Below are 19,946 nucleotides of genomic sequence, written 5' to 3'. Positions count from 1 at the left end.
ATGTGCCATCCTGGATGAGCTGCACGGCATGAGCCACTTGTGTGGGTTGTAGAGTCCGTCTCAAGCTACCACGAGTGTGAAAGCACAGCCAACATTCAAAAGTGATCAAAACATCAGCCAGAAAGCATTACTAAGATGTGGTCTGTGGTTCCCACCTGTAGAACCACTCCTTTATTGAATGTGTCTTGATAATTGCCAATAATTTCCATCTGTTGTCTATTCCAATTGCACCAGAGCATGTGAAATTGATTGTCAATCAGTATTGCTTCCTAAGTGGACAGTTTGATTTCACATACGTTTGATTTACTTGGAATCATATTCTGTTGTTTAAGTGTTCCCTTTATTTTTTGAGCAGTGTATATAATAAATTGAGTCCAGTAGTTCAATGCAGGATGTGCTGTAAACTTTTCCTAATTCTTATGAAAAAATTATGAATGTCGTATAAATGTCTGTTCTGTTCTTGATCTAAGGATCTTAGCTTTTAGTTGAGATGAATCTGTGTTGCACTTTATGTACATGCTCCATAGTGAGAGACAGTGCTGTGGAGTCGAGTCATGAAGTAATGGAAATTGAGGAGTTGCAGGTTTAGCTTACTGACTCCACAGCCCTGAGACACCTCTATCAGGTGTCAAATATCACATGCGGTACTTTAATCATGAGAAAACACTCCTCATCACCTAGGGAATAACTTAAGTCAAAGGGGAATAAAACCAAGGCGTTCAAAGCTTATCTAATTTTTGAGGAGTGTACACTGCTTAAAAAAATAAAGCCTGCAGACCCCCAGACAGCCCCGCAGACCCCAGACAGCCCTGCTGACCCCACACAGACCCACTCCAGCCCCGCACACAGTCCCCCCGACCCACACACACACAAAGACCCCACCTGCACACACAGACACACCCACAGTCACCGCCCACACACTTCCCTCCTCCCGGGCCGCAGCGTTTCTCTCGCACCCACAACCGCAGCAAAACTGCAGATCTTTTTTACATCCGCGGGTTTGCTGGGGATTGGCCTGACACAATAGAAGTCAATGGGTGCAGAAACGCTGCAGTTCCGCACAAAGAATTGACATGCTGCGGAAAAAAAGCTGCAAATCTGAGCGTTTTTTTCCGCAGCGTGTGCATAGCGGTTTTTGTTTTCCATAAGTTTACATGGTACTGTACACCGCATGGAAAACAGGGCCAAATCCGCTGCGGATCCGCAGCCAAATCCGCAACGTGCGCACATACCCTTAGGCTATGTGCACACGTTAAGGCATTCATGCAGAAAATTCCTGGGGAAATCCGGACATTTCTGCCAGATTTCCGCATGAAATCCGCATGCGTTTTTTTGCGCGGTTTTCCCAGACATTTCCCAATGCATTAGACAGTGGGAAAACTGCGAAAAAACCACAAAATTAATGAGCAGGTTCATTATTTTTCCGCAATGCGTTTTTCATGCGGAAAAATGCACATCATGTGCACAGAAATTGCGGATTTCATTAAAAATGATAGGATGCTTAATGTATTCAGATTATTTGCGGTTTTATAGCGTTTTTATAGCGCAAAAACGCTAAAAAACCGCAAATAATGTGCAACGTGTGCACATAGCCTTAGAGTGAACAGATATGAAACTTTGTGGTGCTGCAATTCGCAATTTTCTGTGTGGGCAATTTTCCATGTGGACATTTTTCTGGTCACCGTGCCAATGTCTTGACCCCTGACGAAAACGGAGCATTTCGAGAACGTAGCAATTAGGGGGAGAACCCTATCATGTCATAACGAGGACTCAGCTAGTGTATTCCTGAATTGAGAACATTTTTGTATTTTGGTGGCTCCCCATGCTTGAACCTTAAGTCTATGAATGGGCAAAAAGGAGCATGCTGCAGATTGTTTACATTAGATTTATTGTACTGTAAACCAATATGGATGTTTGGTTCAGAATCTAAACAGGATGTGTCTGAACAGTGTCAATAAGGCCTCATTCAGATGTCCGTGTTTTACATGCCTGTTCTATCCATGATTTTCACAGATAGAACAATTACCCATTATGACCTATGCTGCTATTCACATGTCCGTGTTTTTAGCGGACTAAGTGTCCATGCAAAAAATCACAGAGACATGTCTATTTTCTACCAGCAAAGCTTTAGGCATAAATGTGGCACTGGTAACCAATTAACAGCTATAACGGCTTTCTATCTTCTGGTAAGGTTTTCTTCAAGGTTTAGGAGTAAAGGTACCTTCACACTGAACGATATCGCTAGCGATCCGTGACATTGCAGCGTCCTGGCTAGCGATATCGTTCAGTTTGACACGCAGCAGCGATCAGGATCCTGCTGTGATGTCGTTGGTCGCTGCAGAAAGTCCAGCACTTTATTTCGTCGCTGGACTTCCTGCAGACATCGCTGAATCGGCGTGTGTGACGCCGATTCAGCGATGTCTTCACTGGGCCGCGCTTAGTAACCCGATGTTTACCCTGGTTACCAGCGTAAAAGTAAAAAAAAAAAAAAACACTACATACTTACCTTCCGCTGTCTGTCCCCGGCGCTGTGCTTCTCTGCTCTGGCTGTGAGCGCCGGCCAGCCGGAAAGCAGAGCACAGCGGTGACGTCACCGCTCTGCTTTCCGGCCGCTGTGCTCACAGTCAGTGCAGGAAAGCAGAGCGCCGGGGGACAGACAGCGGAAGGTAAGTATGTAGTGTTTGTTTTTTTTACTTTTACGATGGTAACCAGGGTAAACATCAGGTTACTAAGCGCGGCCCTGCGCTTAGTAACCCGATGTTTACCCTGGTTACCGGCATCGTTGGTCGCTGGAGAGCTGTCTGTGTGACAGCTCTCCAGCGACCAAACAGCGACGCTGCAGCGATCAACATCGTTGTCGGTATCGCTGCAGCGTCGCTTAGTGTGAAGGTACCTTAAGTCTGTGAGAATTTTTGCCCAGCAGAAAGCGAAGAGACACCATCTGCACTACAAACAAGGCATGTTACTTGTGCTTCACATTGTGTGCTATGTGGCAAATAGAAAACTATCCTAACAGGCTAAAATGATTGATATGCTAAGCACTGGCACATGCAAAGAGATGGAAGAAATTCAAAGGGCTGAGGGAATCCCTGCTTGTACACACAGTAATGTGATAGGTTTGCATTCAATAACATTCTGTGCTTCCAAAGTTTCCACATGCACTTGCTTCCCTTATTGAAATTGATCCTTGGAAGTGTGGAAAAACAATCAGTCGGTATTACATAGGACTTGTCATACCTGCAGACGGACCAGATAGACATACTGTAGAAGATCAGGCAGAAAACTCAAAAAAAAAAAAAGAAAGCAAATTGGTGGAAAATATAAGTGTTGACGAGACCATTGCATATACAAATAATTCCCTAAGATCGCATTCACATGATAGAGCTGTGAGAGTTTTTCCCATTTTGTCATATTAGTTTTGCTTTAGCATTTATTCCAACAGTGTTGGAAACTGGGAGAACGCACAGTTTGCCTTAGAATCTTATACATGAATGTATTCCTAAAAAGTTTCTTTACAAAAACCGCAATCGGCATAATAGGAAAACACATGTAAAAATTATTATTTGTATGTTATTTGATGTTTTATAGTTACATACAGTACAATACAAAATGCATTGGCAGCTACAAATCGTACAGAAAATGTAAAAAGAAAAAATATCTGCATTTATACTACTATTTTAAATGCAGATTTTCCTGTGAATTATGCTGAAAATTCAGCACTAATTTCATCCCTTCTTCATAAAAAGTGTTGAAATTCATAACAAATTTCCTATGAAATGAGCATTTTTTCATTATATAAAATGTTGCATGCTTGCCTTTGCAAAGTCTCAATCACTTGCCTTGTATGGATATGCTGCAGATTTTCACCTTAAAGGGGTACTCTGCATTCACTCTGTGTAACTCTATGTGACTGTAGCCTTCTAAATCCTCACAGCCTAAACACCGCACGGGAGGTCACGCGACTGCAATTTGCATCCATGCAATCACGTGCTGTCCAGGCATACTCTGCCTCACTTACGTGAACGTAAGTTTGGAACTAACTCCAAACCAACAAAAAAAGGGCTCACCAGAAGATCAACTTTTGAAGTGGCCCAGCCAGAGTCCGGACCTGAATCAAATTAAAAATCTGTGGGTGACCTGAAAAGGGCACTATTCATAGGTGATGCCCTCATAATATTTGGAGCGCTACTGCAAGGAAAAGTGGGCTAAGATTGCAATTATGGATGTGCCATGCTGATAGATTCCTACCTAAAAACACTGAACGCTGCCATAAATTCAAAGGATACTTCATCAAAGTGTTAGTTTAAGGGTATGCATATTTGTGCAACCATATTATTCTAATTTTTTTTTTCACCAGAACATTTCAGTTTATATTTCAATCGAATTGTAAAAGTATAGGCAAGATTTAAGGTGGAAAAAAGTTCCGAAATGATTTTTCTTGGTATGGTTTATTTTTACATGACTAAAACCTGGCATTTTAACAGGGATGTGTAAAGTGTGTGTATGTGTATTAATATATATTATGGAAGCCAAAAGACAATCAATAACCAGAACTGTCTCCACTATGGGTGGTTGGATCACAATCTGTATTGAAATGCATAAATCAACCACACTTTCAATATTGATACGAAAATCAAAGAGACATGGCCATAGGTTTCCGGAATTACTTTGTAATTGACCAAAGGGTTTCATACATATAAAATAACAAACACAGCTATTGTCACCCATCGTAAGTCCATCGCTGCCTATCTGCTATTGTCCAAGTATCTTGGTAGGCTTCTATTGCAGGGAAGTCCTATTTACAGCACATATGACCCCTGCAGCCAGTCACTGAGCATGTAGACAGAAAAAGACGCTGCTCTGTGTTTGGCTAGAGTGATGATGTGCACTGTAGTCATGAAGCGACCGCTGCAGCCTGTCAACCAAGACTGCAGTAGCACCAGAAAGTAAACAATGGGACTGCGGCTGGTGAGTATAGCAGTGTTCTATGTTCCAGGTCTACAATCCTACAGGCAGATCTACTTTAATACCAGACACACTCTTTAGTGGTGGTTAATTAAGTATCTTTAGTAAGTTAACAAACATTCAAAAATTTTGTTGTTCATTTGATTGTGCAGGTTGCAAAACTTTGAGATGCATAAAATTGATAAGCCTCAAAAGTTTGTTCAAGTAGCAGAAGGGACACTAACATGTGTACACTTTTAGTCTGCTGTAATAAGTTGCTACTCAACATTCCACCTCCCCTTTTTGGCCACTTGACAAGTTAGACCCTTCTTATTCTGTGTACCAATGCCTGTCTGTTGCTCTATCACTTACTCTGAGGTATCACTGCTACTTCCCTCAGGCTGTTCATTCTCCTGCAGAACCTGGATGCCCAAGGAGTGCACAGCTCGCCTTAAGATAATCTCCATCGCTTCCACTGAGAGCTTCTCCAGAACAATAACTCTGCAGCGGCTCAACAACGCATTGTTCACCTGGAAAGAGGGATTTTCTGTCGTTGCTCCAATAAGAGTGATTGTTCCACACTCAACGTGTGGCAAAAAAGTGTCCTGGGCATGGGAGGAAAACAAAAAGAACATCTCAAGTATCCTGAGTAAGTACCTACATCTCAACAAACAATCTGCACAGAATAAGTGAGGAAATACTTGTCAATAGGTTACATGTGGGGATGTCAAATATATTTGTAATTTGTTTAGTCAGTGGGATTCTATATGGATATAGATATATATATACAGTGGTAGTTACAAGGTGCTACAGATTGCACCCATTCCAAGAGGGATTAGAATTATGCTAAAATCTGCAGGCTTGACATTACAATTTTAAGTGCCTGAGTGGCAGCTTCCATCCTTGTCTTCTAACGTATCAGATTGTGTATCCACCAGAATACAGGCACTTCTTTCACCCTATGATAATCTTACACTCCATTTTAGTAAATTTGATAGTGTGTCAAGATCATGCCCTCTGACTGAAGTATACTACTTCAGATGATATTTTCAATTATTATTGTTACTAATATAATAATATAATGTGTTTTATTTCATTAGCTTTTGTTACATATCCAAGAGGCTGCAACAATTAATATTGTAAAATGGATTTTCATATACATAGATCATTTTCTTTATTTAGATGTGTCACAGTAACATGGATCATACTCCGATCTCCTCAAAACAAAACAATTGCAATAAATATTTTAAATCATCTGTTATTAATGGCTGTAGGTTTATCACGGATTCTGGAGTACAGGTTGACCCAAGTGTAGCATATTAAACTAACCTGATGGGTTCACACTGCGTCTTTGGCGTCCGTTAGACAGACTACGTTACACCGCGGCATAATGCGGTGTAACGCAGTCCGTTAACGCCGCCATTAAGCCCTATGTCGGACGCATCACTAGCGCAAGCCCACAATGGGCGTGCGCTAGCGATGTGCAGTCATTGAGTGACGGACCCTGGGACGTGGGCTGCAGCGTTTTCCGGGTCCGTCACTGCTAGCGCAGATAGAGCTGGCAGATGCTCTATCTGCGCTAGCCGATGACATATTGGCACTTGCGTTAACAGCAGCCCGTTAACGCATGTGTTGAACGGGCTGCTGTTAACGCAATGTGAACCCGGCCTAAGGGGGAAAGTTATACAGGGTTATTACCATCTATAGGATATTGCTATGCACAGCACATGCCATAAATGTCTGATAGATGTGGGTCTCACATCTGGGACCCACATCTATTTTCAGACCAGGGCCCCATCGCATGCTTTACAATATGGAGAGCTGGATGCACGTGTGACTCTCTCCATACATTCAAAGGGGAGCTCCAAAAACTGCCAAGCCCATGGCCATCTCTCAATTTTGGACAGCGCTTGATGGGGTCAATTTTTCAAGACAGATTCAGGTGCCATCTGACATTTGTGGCATATCCTGTACATATGCTATAAATGATTGAGGTGGCTCTTTTAGGAAAGATAGGACAACATAAAAGGCCACTACAAAGAATTCAGTTATTACAGTGATTTTTAATCAGTAGTTTCTTAGTTTGTCTTGTGACTCTGTGGTATGGGAAAGTGCCAGATGCTGAATTAAGAAATGTAGTTACATGGAAAACACTTCAGATACTCTAACTATAGGTATATGGCACAAAGAGATTAAACCTATAAGGCAGGAAAGGTGAATAATATCTTAACAACTGATAATTATGGCATCATTGGTACCTACATGGGTTGCACTAGATTCCAACATGTGGTATTTTATAAAATCTAAAGCATACGAACCGTACAGCAATTACTGAAGGCAGATAATCAGATTTCAGATTAAAAACAAAACTTACAAAACAGAACTGACAAGACTGCTTATATGTATAAGCATACAACTCATTAACAAGTATGTAAGGTTTGCTACATAACGTGAACTCATTTGTGACCACTTTGACATTGAGAGAATGTTCAGATTCAGAGCATATCTTCTGCAAAAGTCACATGCTGAAATCTAGCAAAAGATGCCAAACATACAGAACATGGACACCATTTTAACATCAGCCTTGTGCCCCAAAATAAGTGATATCTAAGGATGGACACGTAAGAATGTTCTGGTCCTAAGTGTAAAGGCATTTTGCCACGAGATTGTAGAAGATTTTGTTTGGCAAAAGATGTGACTAGCCAATACGAGTAAGAGGAAAGAAAGCCAATCAGAAATAATAAAATATATTCTGCACAAATATCTCTATATTTTAAAATAATTATTAAAAAGAAATAGTGTTTTGGGTTACTTGTAGGCTCTAAGGCTAAATCGCTAAATATCTGACTAATGGGTGGGTAGCAAGATCAACCATTAATCTTTATTGTTATACTGGCATGTTAACCCTTTAAAGACCACCCATACGCCTTTTAACGGCGGCAGTTAAGGTTACTTATGCCTCAGCGGCGCTTTTTAATGGCGTTGAAAAATAAGGGTATAGCGCCCACCAGAGTCGGAATTTCTCCAGGTTGTCGGCTACCAGGGGTAGCTGAGACCCAAGAGAACATGATTCGGGTCGTTTTTTTAACCAAACCCAGTGTTGTGATTGTCTTTATTAACGGAATAACATTGACCGCCGAAAAAAAAAGAGTCTGTTTTCCCATTTAATTTCTCTCTCCTCTGATGTGATGTGAACAGCTGACATGTGTCCATAATAGGCATGGATGGAATCGCGATCCGCCTGCGCCTATTAACTAGATAAATGCCGCTGTCAAACTGACAGCGGCATTTAACAAGTGCTTCCGGCCATCCAGTCGGAAATGCGCGTACCGGTGACCCCGTTACATGATTGGGGTCATTGGTGCATCAGCATGACAACCAGAGATCTCCTGCAGACCTCTATGGCTGTTGATGCCGGATTGCTATGAGCGCCACCCTGTGGTCGGCACTCATAGCAATGCTGTATTTCTACTGCATAGGAGCGATCTGAGTATCGCCTCTATGTAGCAGAGGCAATCGATTTATGGGCAGCTTCTATCCCTCCCATGGAGCCTACTGAAGCATGCCAAAATTTAAAAAAAATGTTTTTAAAAATATGAAAAAAAGTTAAAAAAAAATAATAAAAGTTTAAATCGCCCCCCTTTCGCCCCATTCAAAATAAAACAAAAAAAAAAAATCAAACTTACACATATTTGGTATCGCTGTGTTCAGAATCGCCCGATCAATAAAAAAAAATAAAAAAAAGATTAACCTGAACACTAAACGACATAGCGAGGAAAAAAAAAAAAAGTCAAAATGCCAGAATTACGTTTATTTGGTTGCCGCAATATTGCATTAAAATGCAATAACGGGCGATCAAAAGAACGTATCTGCACAGCACAAAAATGGTATCATTAAAAACATCAGCTCGGCACGCAAAAAACATCCCCAGATCACGAAAAATGGAGACGCTACGGGTAACGGAAAATTGCGCAATTATTTTTTTTTTTAGCAAAGTTTAGAATTTTTTTTCACCACTTACATAAAAAAAAAAAGAACATAGACATGTTTGGTGTCTATGAACTCGTAATGACCTGGAGAATCATATTGGCAGTTCAGTTTTAGCATTTAGTTAACCTAGCAAAAAAAACTGTGGGATTGCACTTTTTTTGCAATTTTACCACACTTGGAATTTTTTTTCCCCCGTTTTCTAGTACACGAAATGGTAAAACCAATGATGTCGGTCAAAAGTACATTTTGTCCCACAAAAAATAAGCCCTCACATGGCCAAATGGACGGAAAAATAAAAAAGTTATGGCTCTGGGAAGGACGGGAGCGAAAAACGAAAACGCAAAACCAAAAAAACTCCAGTGATTAAGGGGTTACAAATAATACAATAAAAAATGTATTTATTTCCATTTTTCTATTAGGGTTAGGGTTGGGGCTAGAGTTGGGGTTAGTTTTGTGGTAAGAATTGGGGTGTTCCACTGATTAGGTACATCAGGGGGTCTCCAAACGCGAGATGGCGCTACCATTGATTCCAGCCAATGTTGCATTCAAAAAGTCAAACGGTGCTCCCTCCATTCTGAGCCCTGCCGTGCGCCCACACAGTAGCTTTCCCCCACAAACGGGTTATAAGTGTATTCAGCAGAAATTGCACAACAAATTTTCTGGTCCATTTTCTCCTCATACCCTTGTGAAAACAAAAAAGAATTCGTTTCAAAGTAAATTTGTTGCGAAAAAAGAAAAATGTTCATTTTTTCCTTCCACATTGCTATAGTTCTCGTGATGCACCTGAAGGGTTAATAAACTTCTTGAATGTGGTTTTGTGCACCTTGAGGGGTGCAGTTTTTAGAGTGGTGTCACTTTTGGGTATTTTCTGCTATACTGACCACCCAAAGTCACTTCAAATGTGAGGTGGTTCCTAAAATAAAAATGGTTTTGTAAATTTTGTTGGAAAAATGAGAAATCGCTGGTCAACTTTTAACCCTAATAACATCCTAACAAAAAAAAAATATATATTTCCAAAATTGTACAAACATGGAAGAAAGAACGCGGCAGCACTCACCACTCTTGCAGTTCAAGTGTCCTTTATTGAAACACACGGGAACCCATCTGTCCCGTCTGCCGCACTCCTTGTCTGTTTCACTCCCCCGAGCCGTGAAGATGTGTTCCCGTGTGTTTCAATAAAGGACACTTGAACTGCAAGAGTGGTGAGTGCTGCCGCGTTCTTTCTTCCATGTTCGTATGATTCACAGTTCATTCCAAGCGAGCACCTCCTCTTATCATCGGACGACCTGTTGTGTTAATCACACACCGCTGGTAATCTTTGGACAGTGCTGCTCCCTTTTTCCTTTTGTTGCTCATTTCCAAAATTGTGATGATGTAAAGTTGACATGTGGGAAATGTGATTTATTAACTATTTTGTGTGACACCAGTCTCTGATTTAAGGGTACAAAAATTAAAACGTTGAAAATTGCAAAAATTTCAACATTTTTGCCAAATTTCCGTTTTTTTTCTTTCATGAATAACGGCAAGTTATAGCGAATAGATTTTACTACAATATGTCACGAAAAATATCTCAGAATCAGGGGGATGCGTTGAAGTCTTCCATAGCTATAACCTCATAAAGGGACAGTGGGTCAGAATTGTAAAAATTGGCTCAGTCACCAAGTACCAAATTGGCTCTGTCACTAAGGGGTTAACTCTTCTGCACTACTTCGTATATATTCATTGAGAATTTTTTCTTAAAGGGAACCGGACAGCTGATACATGCTATCGAATGAATGGGCATTTCTCTGATATTTCTGATATTCTTCCTGCAGCCGCTCGCTTCCAGTCTCCGCTCACTATACAGTGAGCACATTGTAAACACTCCCAGACACATTGGTTGACGGCCTGCTCTGCAGCGTCTGTGTGCAACACGCAACCTGTGAGGTTTTCAGTCAAGGAGCTGAGTGAGTGTTAACAGTGCGCTCACAGTCAACATAGTGATAATAGTGATATAACCCTCGCACCAACCTGACGACTGAAAGCGAGGGGCTGTAGGGAGAATATAACTTAGGTATGTATGGAGGGTTGGGGGGACAGAAGGTCCGTACATGGTTTAGTGGCCATTGCCAGTACTCTGCAGCGGTCAATAAACAATGGTCTAAGCTGCTGTGTTTCTCCCCACTCATCCACTATATAATTGTCTAAGGATCACTTCCGTCTGTCACGGATATTCATTGGTCACGGCCTCTATCATGGAAATTCAAGTCGCTGATTGGTCGCCGCAAAACAGCAACGACCAATCAGCGACAGGCACAGTCCAGAAGAAAATGGCGGCTCCTTACTCCACGCAGTCACTGCCCGGCGCCCGCATACTTCCCTCCGGGTCACAGCTAGGCGCTAACACAGGGTTAATGCCGGCGGTAACGGACCGCGTTATGCCACGGGTAACGCACTCCGTTACCGCCGCTATTAACCTTGTGTGTTTCCAACTTTTTACTATTGATGCTGCCTATGCGGCATCAATAGTAAAAAATGTAATGTTAAAAATAATAAAAAAACAAAAAACCTGCTATACTCACCCTCCGTTGTCTGCAGAGCCGGCCGCCATCTTCCGTTCCCGGCGATGCATTGCGAAATTACCCAGAAGACTTAGCAGTCTCGCGAGACCGCTAAGTCATCTGGGTAATTTCGCAATGCATCCTGAGAACGGAAGATGGCGGCAGCCTCGCGCCTATCGCCGGAGCTCCGCTAGACCCCACGAGGGGAGTATATAACTTTTTTTTATTTTACTTTTTTTTTTTTTTTTAACAGGAATATGGTGCCCACACTGCTGTATACTACATGGGCTGTGTTAGATACCGCGTGGCTCTGTGCTGTATACTACATAGGCAGTGTTATATACTATGTGGGCTGTGTGATATACTCCGTGGGCTGTGCTATATATTACGTGGCCACTGTTATATACTGCGTGGGCTGTGCTATTTACTACGTGGCTCTGTGCTGTATACTACGAGGCTCTGTGCTGCATACTACAGAGCTGGGCAATATACATGTGTGCTGTATACTACGTGACTGGGCAATATACTACGTGACTGGTCAATATACTACGTGACTGGTCAATATGCTACGTGACTGGGCAATATGCTACGTGACTGGGCAATATGCTACGTGACTGGGCAATATGCTACGTGGCTCTGGGCAATATACTACGTGGCTCTGGGCAATATACTACGTGGCTCTGTGCTGTATACTACGTGGCTGGGCAATATACTACGTGGCTGGGCAATATACTACGTGACTGGGCAATATACTACGTGACTGGGCAATATACTACGTGACTGGGCAATATACTACGTGACTGGGCAATATACTACGTGACTGGGCAATATACTACGTGACTGGGCAATATACTACGTGACTGGGCAATATACTACGTGACTGGGCAATATACTACGTGACTGGGCAATATACTACGTGACTGGGCAATATACTACGTGACTGGGCAATATACTACGTGACTGGGCAATATACTACGTGACTGGGCAATATACTACGTGACTGGGCAATATACTACGTGACTGGGCAATATACTACGTGTCTGGGCAATATACTACGTGTCTGGGCAATATACTACGTCGCTGGGCAATATACTACGTCGCTGGGCAATATACTACGTGACTGGGCAATATACTACGTGGCTGGGCAATATACTACGTGACTGGACAATATACTACGTGGGCTGTGCAATATACTACGTGACTGGGCAATATACTACGTGACTGGGCAATATACTACGTGACTGGACAATATACTACGTGGGCTGTGCAATATACTACGTGACTGGGCAATATACTACGTGACTGGGCAATATACTACGTGTCTGTGCTGTATACTACGTGGCTGGGCAATATGCTACGTGGCTGGGCAATATGCTACGTGGCTCTGGGCAATATACTACGTGGCTCTGGGCAATATACTACGTGGCTCTGGGCAATATACTACGTGGCTCTGTGCTGTATGCTACGTGGCTGGGCAATATACTACGTGACTGGGCAATATACTACGTGACTGGGCAATATACTACGTGACTGGGCAATATACTACGTGACTGGGCAATATACTACGTGACTGGGCAATATACTACGTGACTGGGCAATATACTACGTGACTGGGCAATATACTACGTGACTGGGCAATATACTACGTGACTGGGCAATATACTACGTGACTGGGCAATATACTACGTGACTGGGCAATATACTACGTGACTGGGCAATATACTACGTGACTGGGCAATATACTACGTGACTGGGCAATATACTACGTGTCTGGGCAATATACTACGTCGCTGGGCAATATACTACGTCGCTGGGCAATATACTACGTGACTGGACAATATACTACGTGGCTGGGCAATATACTACGTGACTGGACAATATACTACGTGGGCTGTGCAATATACTACGTGTCTGTGCTGTATACTACGTGGCTGGGCAATATGCTACGTGGCTGGGCAATATGCTACGTGGCTCTGGGCAATATACTACGTGGCTCTGGGCAATATACTACGTGGCTCTGGGCAATATACTACGTGGCTCTGTGCTGTATACTACGTGGGCTGTGCAATATACTACGTGACTGGGCAATATACTACGTGACTGGGCAATATACTACGTGTCTGTGCTGTATACTACGTCGCTGGGCAATATACTACGTGACTGGGCAATATACTACGTGACTGGGCAATATACTACGTGACTGGGCAATATACTACGTGACTGGGCAATATACTACGTGACTGGGCAATATACTACGTGACTGGGCAATATACTACGTGACTGGGCAATATACTACGTGACTGGGCAATATACTACGTGACTGGGCAATATACTACGCGACTGGGCAATATACTACGTGACTGGGCAATATACTACGTGACTGGGCAATATACTACGAGGACATGCATATTCTAGAATAACCGATGCGTTAGAATCGGGCCACCATCTAGTTGCTTATATTTGGCTGCTGTGGAGCAGATATCAGCTAGTCAATTGGGGTGATGACCTGTCCTATAGAAGAGTAATCAATATGTTAGTACCCAACAGTTCCTACAAAGGTCACAATTGTGATTTACCTGTTGGGTCTTGTTGAAGCGATGAATTTCATCCACAAAAAGTATAGTTTTTCTCTTGAACAGTTTACGCTCATTTTGGGCTTGTTTAATGACTTCTCGAACGTCACTTGTGCCAGCACTTGTTGCAGACAGTGTTACAAAACGAGTGTTGTTTTTGTTGGTATTCTTGGCAATTATGTGGGCCAATGTTGTCTGAAAGATAAAAACATAGCGTCAACAAATAAAATAAAACAAGCTTTGAAAAGATTACATTTAATCAACAGAGCGGATAATCTTTCAGTTACCTCTGTGAGGTTTTTAGAGGTGTCTTAGCATGTCTACTGAATTTAGAAATAACATCCCTTACATCAAGGTTAGCATCATTGTTGAAGAAAAAAATAAAATTATACTTCCCGGTAATTCGGTTTCTAGGAACCTACCACGACAGCATAGGAGGTGGTCTCCATGCTCTAATGGGGGACAAATAGCACAGTAAGGTTAAAAGCCCCTCCCACCTCCTACTCGCCAGTGACTTATAACGAATACCATAGCACCGGTTAACTTTAAGCTCCCCAAAATTATCCAAGGAACATAGGGAGGGAAATTAGCTCTGACAGGGAAGGTTCCTAAAAACCGAATTGCCAGCAAGTCCAATTCTATTTTCTCTAGTCACCTTCAACGACAGCATAGGAGGAGTACCAACCAATTCTGCACCTGGGGGGAAATCAGTGGCCTGGAGAACTTTCCAGCTGAAGGCTAGGTCCCTGTTGGACAATAAGTCCAACCTATAGTGTTTGGTAAAGGTATGAATTGATGACTATGTAGCGGCCCTGCAAATCTGCTCGGTAGATGCGCCCGCTCTCTCAGCCCAGGAAGCTGAGGTAAATCTATTGAATGAGCTCTGACACCCTCCGGAGGTGTCATGTTCTGGGCTAGGTATGATTCAGAAATAGCTCTTCTGATCCAGCCTGCGATGGTATTCTTCGCCACCTTCCTGCCTTTATTTTGTCCAGAAGGATTAATAAATAAATTTGGGTCGATTCTCCAAGATTTAGACTGCTCCAAGTAGTATAAAACTGTTCGGCGGACAGAGTGTATGGAATTCTCTCTCCCCTGCATTTTTTCGATTTTGGCAGGAGGGAAGCACTATTTCCAGTGAGTGGTGAAAATCTGAAACTACTTTGGGTAGGAAGGATGGATCAAGTCGAAGAACTAAGCAGTCGTCCTTGATTGTAAAATAAGGCTCCCTTATGGACAGAACTTGCAGTTCTCCCACAAGTCTTGCTGTGGTAATGGCTACTAGAAAAGCGGCTTTAAAAAGAAAGGAGCTGAGAGGTACATGAAGACAGTGGTTCAAATGGAGTTTGCTTGAGGACCTTAAGGACGATATTTAAATCCCATGAGGGGATGACAGGCTGTTTCCTGGGACTTTTCTTAAGGGCTGACACCATGAACCTTTTGATTCAACGGTGGTTGGCTAAGTCGTGATCAAAGACGGAACTTAGGGCCGAGACTTGAACTTTTAAAGGTACTAGGCCTAGCTCTAGTCCCCTCTGTAAAAAGTCCAAAATTTGAGATATGTTGGGGTGAATGGGGTCTGGCGAATTAGGCATGCACCAAGATGAAAGTATTTTCCATACTTTGTAATATATTGCATTGGCGACTGGTTTTCTGGACATCTGTAATGTGGCAATTACTTTGTCCGACAGTCCCTTGGCACGTAGTACCTGGGCTTCAGAAGCCAGGCAGCTTATCTCAGTTTCTTGGGCTCTGGATGATGTATAGGTCCCTGAGAGAGGAGATCTATGTTTGGAGGTAGCTGGATTGGACCGTCCACCTGGAGATTGATTACTAGGTTGAACAAGCTTTGCTTCGGCCACATTTGCGCCACCAGGATGGTTGAAACTCGATCTTCCCTGATCTTTTGAAGGGTATTTGCTAGCACTGGGATTGGAGGGAACGCATACGCTAGTCGAAAGTTCCATTGTTAAGCGAATGCATCTACCCCTTTGAAATTGTCCCTGGGATTCAGGGAGAAGTAGTTCCTGAGCTGCGAATTTTGACCCGAGACGAACAGATCGATGTCTGGTAGACCCCATTTGATTAATAGTATGGCAAAGATTTCCCGATTCCGGCTCCATTCTCCTGCATATATATCCTGTTGGCTCAGAAAATCTGCCTAAAGGTTGGAGGACCCCTTCAGATGAACAGCTGCCAGGTTGAGATGTCTTTCGGCCCAGCAAAATATTCGGCTTGATATACTCCTTAAACTGTCGAACCTTGTGCTCCCCTGATGTTTGAGGTAAGCTACCATGGTGACGTTGTCCGAATGTACTCAGACATGATGACGCGTAATCATGCTGCTTGCTGCCAGGAAGGTCTCCTCTACCGCCTTCAACTCTGACACTGGACGATCTGGTGGCCATCGACGGACGCCAGAGACCTTGAAAAGGGGTATGTAGCACTACACCCCCGCACCCCCTAGCATCCGTACTTACCGTGATTAGGGGTGACAGACCAGACTATCCCCCTCTGTAGATTTTGGGGGTTAAACCATCATGCCATAGACGCCTTTACTCTGCCCGGGGCCTGAACTCTTTTGTTCAGGGAGTTGGGGACCCCATTATAGTTTTTAAGAATGTGGGCTTGTAAGGTCCTGCAGTGGGCCTGAGCCCAGGGTACCGACTGGATACATGGAGCCCAAGACGGACATTGCTGCTCGGAGGGTAGGAGATTTCTGTTTCCTGAATCTTGAAATTTTTGTCAGCAGGTTGAAAAGATGATCCTCTGGGAGAAAGGACATCCGTCTTTCTGAGTCTAGAATCACTCCTAGAAATCTTCTTGACGTGGAAGGTTGGAGCAGGATATCTAGTGTTCTCCACACATGATCCGAGGGTTTGAATGGACGGTGCTATGATTAGTAGGTCATCCAAGTATGGTACAATACAGATGCCCTGCCCCCAAACGTAGGTAAGTGCCTCTGCCATAATTTTCGAGAATATCCTCGGCGCCAAGGAAATGCCGAAGGGGAACAAATTGTATTGGTAGTGCTTCACCTGCTGGTTTTGTAGAACCGCAAATCTTAGATATTTTCTGTGGCGAGGGTGAATGGGGATATGAAAGTAGGCATCTTTTAGGTCGATTGTTGCCATAATAATATGGGGTCCTATTAGTGGAATTGCCGATTTTACCGATTCCATCTTGAATTTTCGGTATGTCACATGCCGATTGAGACCCTTCAGGTTTATCATAATGTGTGCATCCCCTGAAGGTTGGGAATAGTGACCCCCCCCACTCTTGTTTTGGTACTGGGGAGATTACGTTCGCACTCTGTAGACTCTGAAGCCCTGATATTAAAAGGTTTTGAGCACCAGGGGATGGACAGTTGGTGACTCTTAAACCCTAAGGGGGGAAGGAATTTAATTCTATTAGGAGGTCCGCCTTGATAATGTTGAGAAACCAATGGCAACTGGAAATCAACCGCCATTGGTGGAGGAACCTTGAGAGTCTCTTCCCCCCACAGACTCCCAAGTCACTGTTTGTCCTGCTGCTATGGTTGGGGACAAGGATGTGCCTGCCTCTCCCCTTCCCTCACCTCCACCTTCCCGTTTTCCCTTTACCTCTGGATTGAGAGGTCTGAGGTAGCGAGTGACAAAAAAAACGCCTTTTCATCGGTTTCTGCTCAGGTAGAGTCTTCTTTTTATCTGTGGCCTTTTCTAGTATTTCGTCTAGGGCAGGCCCGAAGACCTATTCGTCTTTAAACGGGATGGAGCAAAGCTTAATCTTTGGTGTGACATCCCCGCTCCACATTTTAAGCCACAGGGCCCTCCCGGCAGAGTTGGACTGGACTTTGGATCTGGCAGCTATACGGACCGACTTTGCCAAGGCATCCGCCAGAAACGCCATTGCATTTTTCAGTAGCTGAAGGGAGTCTAACCGCTGCCCTCTCGAGGTCCCTTGAGATATGAGTCTCCAGTTGATCCATCCACCGAAAAAGGGATCTAGCAACACATGTGGAGGCGATATTGGTTTTAAGGGAAGAAGTGGAGGTCTCCCAAGACTTTTTCAGGAGGCTCTCCACCTTTCTATCCATCAGGTCTTTAAGTTGAGAGTCCTCAAAGGGGAGATGTCCTCTTGGCTACTTTAGCCACCTGTACATCCACTTTAGGGATCTCCCAACTGACAGATTTTCCTTCTAGGGGAAGCTATGTTTTAGTTTCGAGGGGGTACTCAGGCGTTTTTCCGGGAACTCCCACTCCTGAGAAATCATGTTTAAGATGTTCTCATGAACAGGGAATCCTATCTGCCTTTCTGCTTTCAAGCCCCCAAACATTTCGTCCTGGACCGTTTGGGGGACCTGCTCCTCCTCAAAGCCCATAGTATTACGTAATCAACTAATCAAGTCCTCCATGTATTCTGTGGAGAAAAAATATTTCCTAGCCTCAGAAGATCTGTGAGATGAAGACTCTTCCCATCTCCCTGAGACCGAGCTATAAGAGTCCTCAGAATCGGAGTTAGAGGGCTCAAGATGCCTTTTCATTTTCTTAGGGGGGTGATGGTCCCGAAGGAGGAGGAGGTGTCAGAGTGGCCAAAGAGAATTGAACCTCCTGTTAAACCAGGGCCCGTATCTCCTCTAGTAGTGAGGGGTGTTCAGCCCTAACCACCGTATCAGTGTTATGATCTGGTTGCCTAGGAGCAGCATGTGACGTACTCTGGAGAAGGTGGTACCTGTACTGACCGCAGACCCTGAAACTAGCACCGCAACTAGAAGTAGCCGTGGGATGTACCTAACACTCCCTAGACACCTCGACACAGCCTAAGGACTAACTTCCCCTAAAGATAGAAACGGGAAAACTATCTTGCCTCAGAGAAAATCCCCAAAGGATAGACAGCCCCCCACAAATATTGACTGTGAGAGGAGAGGGAAATGACATACGCAGACTGAAATCAGGATTTAGCAAAGGAGGCCTTTCTAGCTAAAAAGAAAGAATAGGACAGATTACTATGCGGTCAGTATTAAAACACTAGAAAATATCCACCACAGAAAATACAAATCTCCACATCTAGCTGGACAAGACAAAACATGAAAATGCACAGAACTATAAGGCCCACAGCATGTGGACAGCAAAAACAAAGTCAGAACTTATCTTTGTTGAAAAGAACAGCAAAACAGGAGAGACCAGTCAGGGATGTGAATCCTCCAAAAACAATGGACAACTGGCACTGACTAAGGGATCAAGCAAGGCTAAATAGCCCAGTCCAAATTGCAATAAGTGGACACACCTGATAAATGCTGTGATCCAAAGACAGCAGCACTACCACTCATAACCACCGGAGGGAGCCCAAGAGCAGGATTCACAACAGTACCCCCCCTTGAGGAGGGGTCACCGAACCCTCACCAGAGCCCCCAGGCCGATCAGGACGAGCCAAATGAAAGGCACGAACCAAATCGTCAGCATGGACATCGGAGGCAACAACCCAAGAATTATACTCCTGGCCATAACCCTTCCATTTGACAAGATACTGAAGCTTCCGCCTCGAAAAACGAGAATCCAAAATCTTCTCAACCACATACTACAACTCCCCATCAACCAACACCAGGGCCGGAGGATCAACAGAGGGAACAACGGGCACCTAGGGTTGAGCGAAACGGGTCGGCCATTTTCAGAAGTCGCCGACTTTTGGCAAGGTCGGGTTTCATGAAACCCGACCCGACCCCTGTGTGGGGTCGGCCATGAGGTCGGCGATCTTCTGAATCTGCTATCGGAATTCCGATACCGAGTTCCGATATGTTTGCAATATCGGAAATCGGTATCGGAATCCATATTTAAGTGTAAAAAAGAATTAAAATAAAAAATATTGCTATGCTCACCCTCTGACGCGCCCTGGTACTAACCGGCAGTCTTCCTTCCTTAGA

The 19,946-nt window shown here is 43.6% G+C and overlaps 1 protein-coding gene across 2 annotated transcripts in view; it reads right to left on the bottom strand.

Moving 5' to 3' along the window:
* The window catches only part of WRNIP1 (WRN helicase interacting protein 1), a 181,825-nt gene that overhangs the window by 129,254 nt on the left and 32,625 nt on the right, over positions 1-19,946 (bottom strand). For both annotated transcript variants that reach the window (XM_069730761.1, XM_069730762.1), the window contains exons 2-3: positions 14,051-14,242; positions 5,317-5,549 (exon numbers count right to left, since the gene is read on the bottom strand). In XM_069730761.1, the coding sequence (XP_069586862.1) occupies positions 5,317-5,549; positions 14,051-14,242 (425 nt within the window). The remainder of the gene's footprint in view (positions 1-5,316; positions 5,550-14,050; positions 14,243-19,946) is intronic.

The sequence above is a fragment of the Ranitomeya imitator genome, chromosome 6 (genome assembly GCF_032444005.1).
Source record: "Ranitomeya imitator isolate aRanImi1 chromosome 6, aRanImi1.pri, whole genome shotgun sequence".
Classification (NCBI taxonomy): Eukaryota; Metazoa; Chordata; class Amphibia; order Anura; family Dendrobatidae; genus Ranitomeya; species Ranitomeya imitator.
This window is presented reverse-complemented; position numbering and strand designations above follow the sequence as displayed.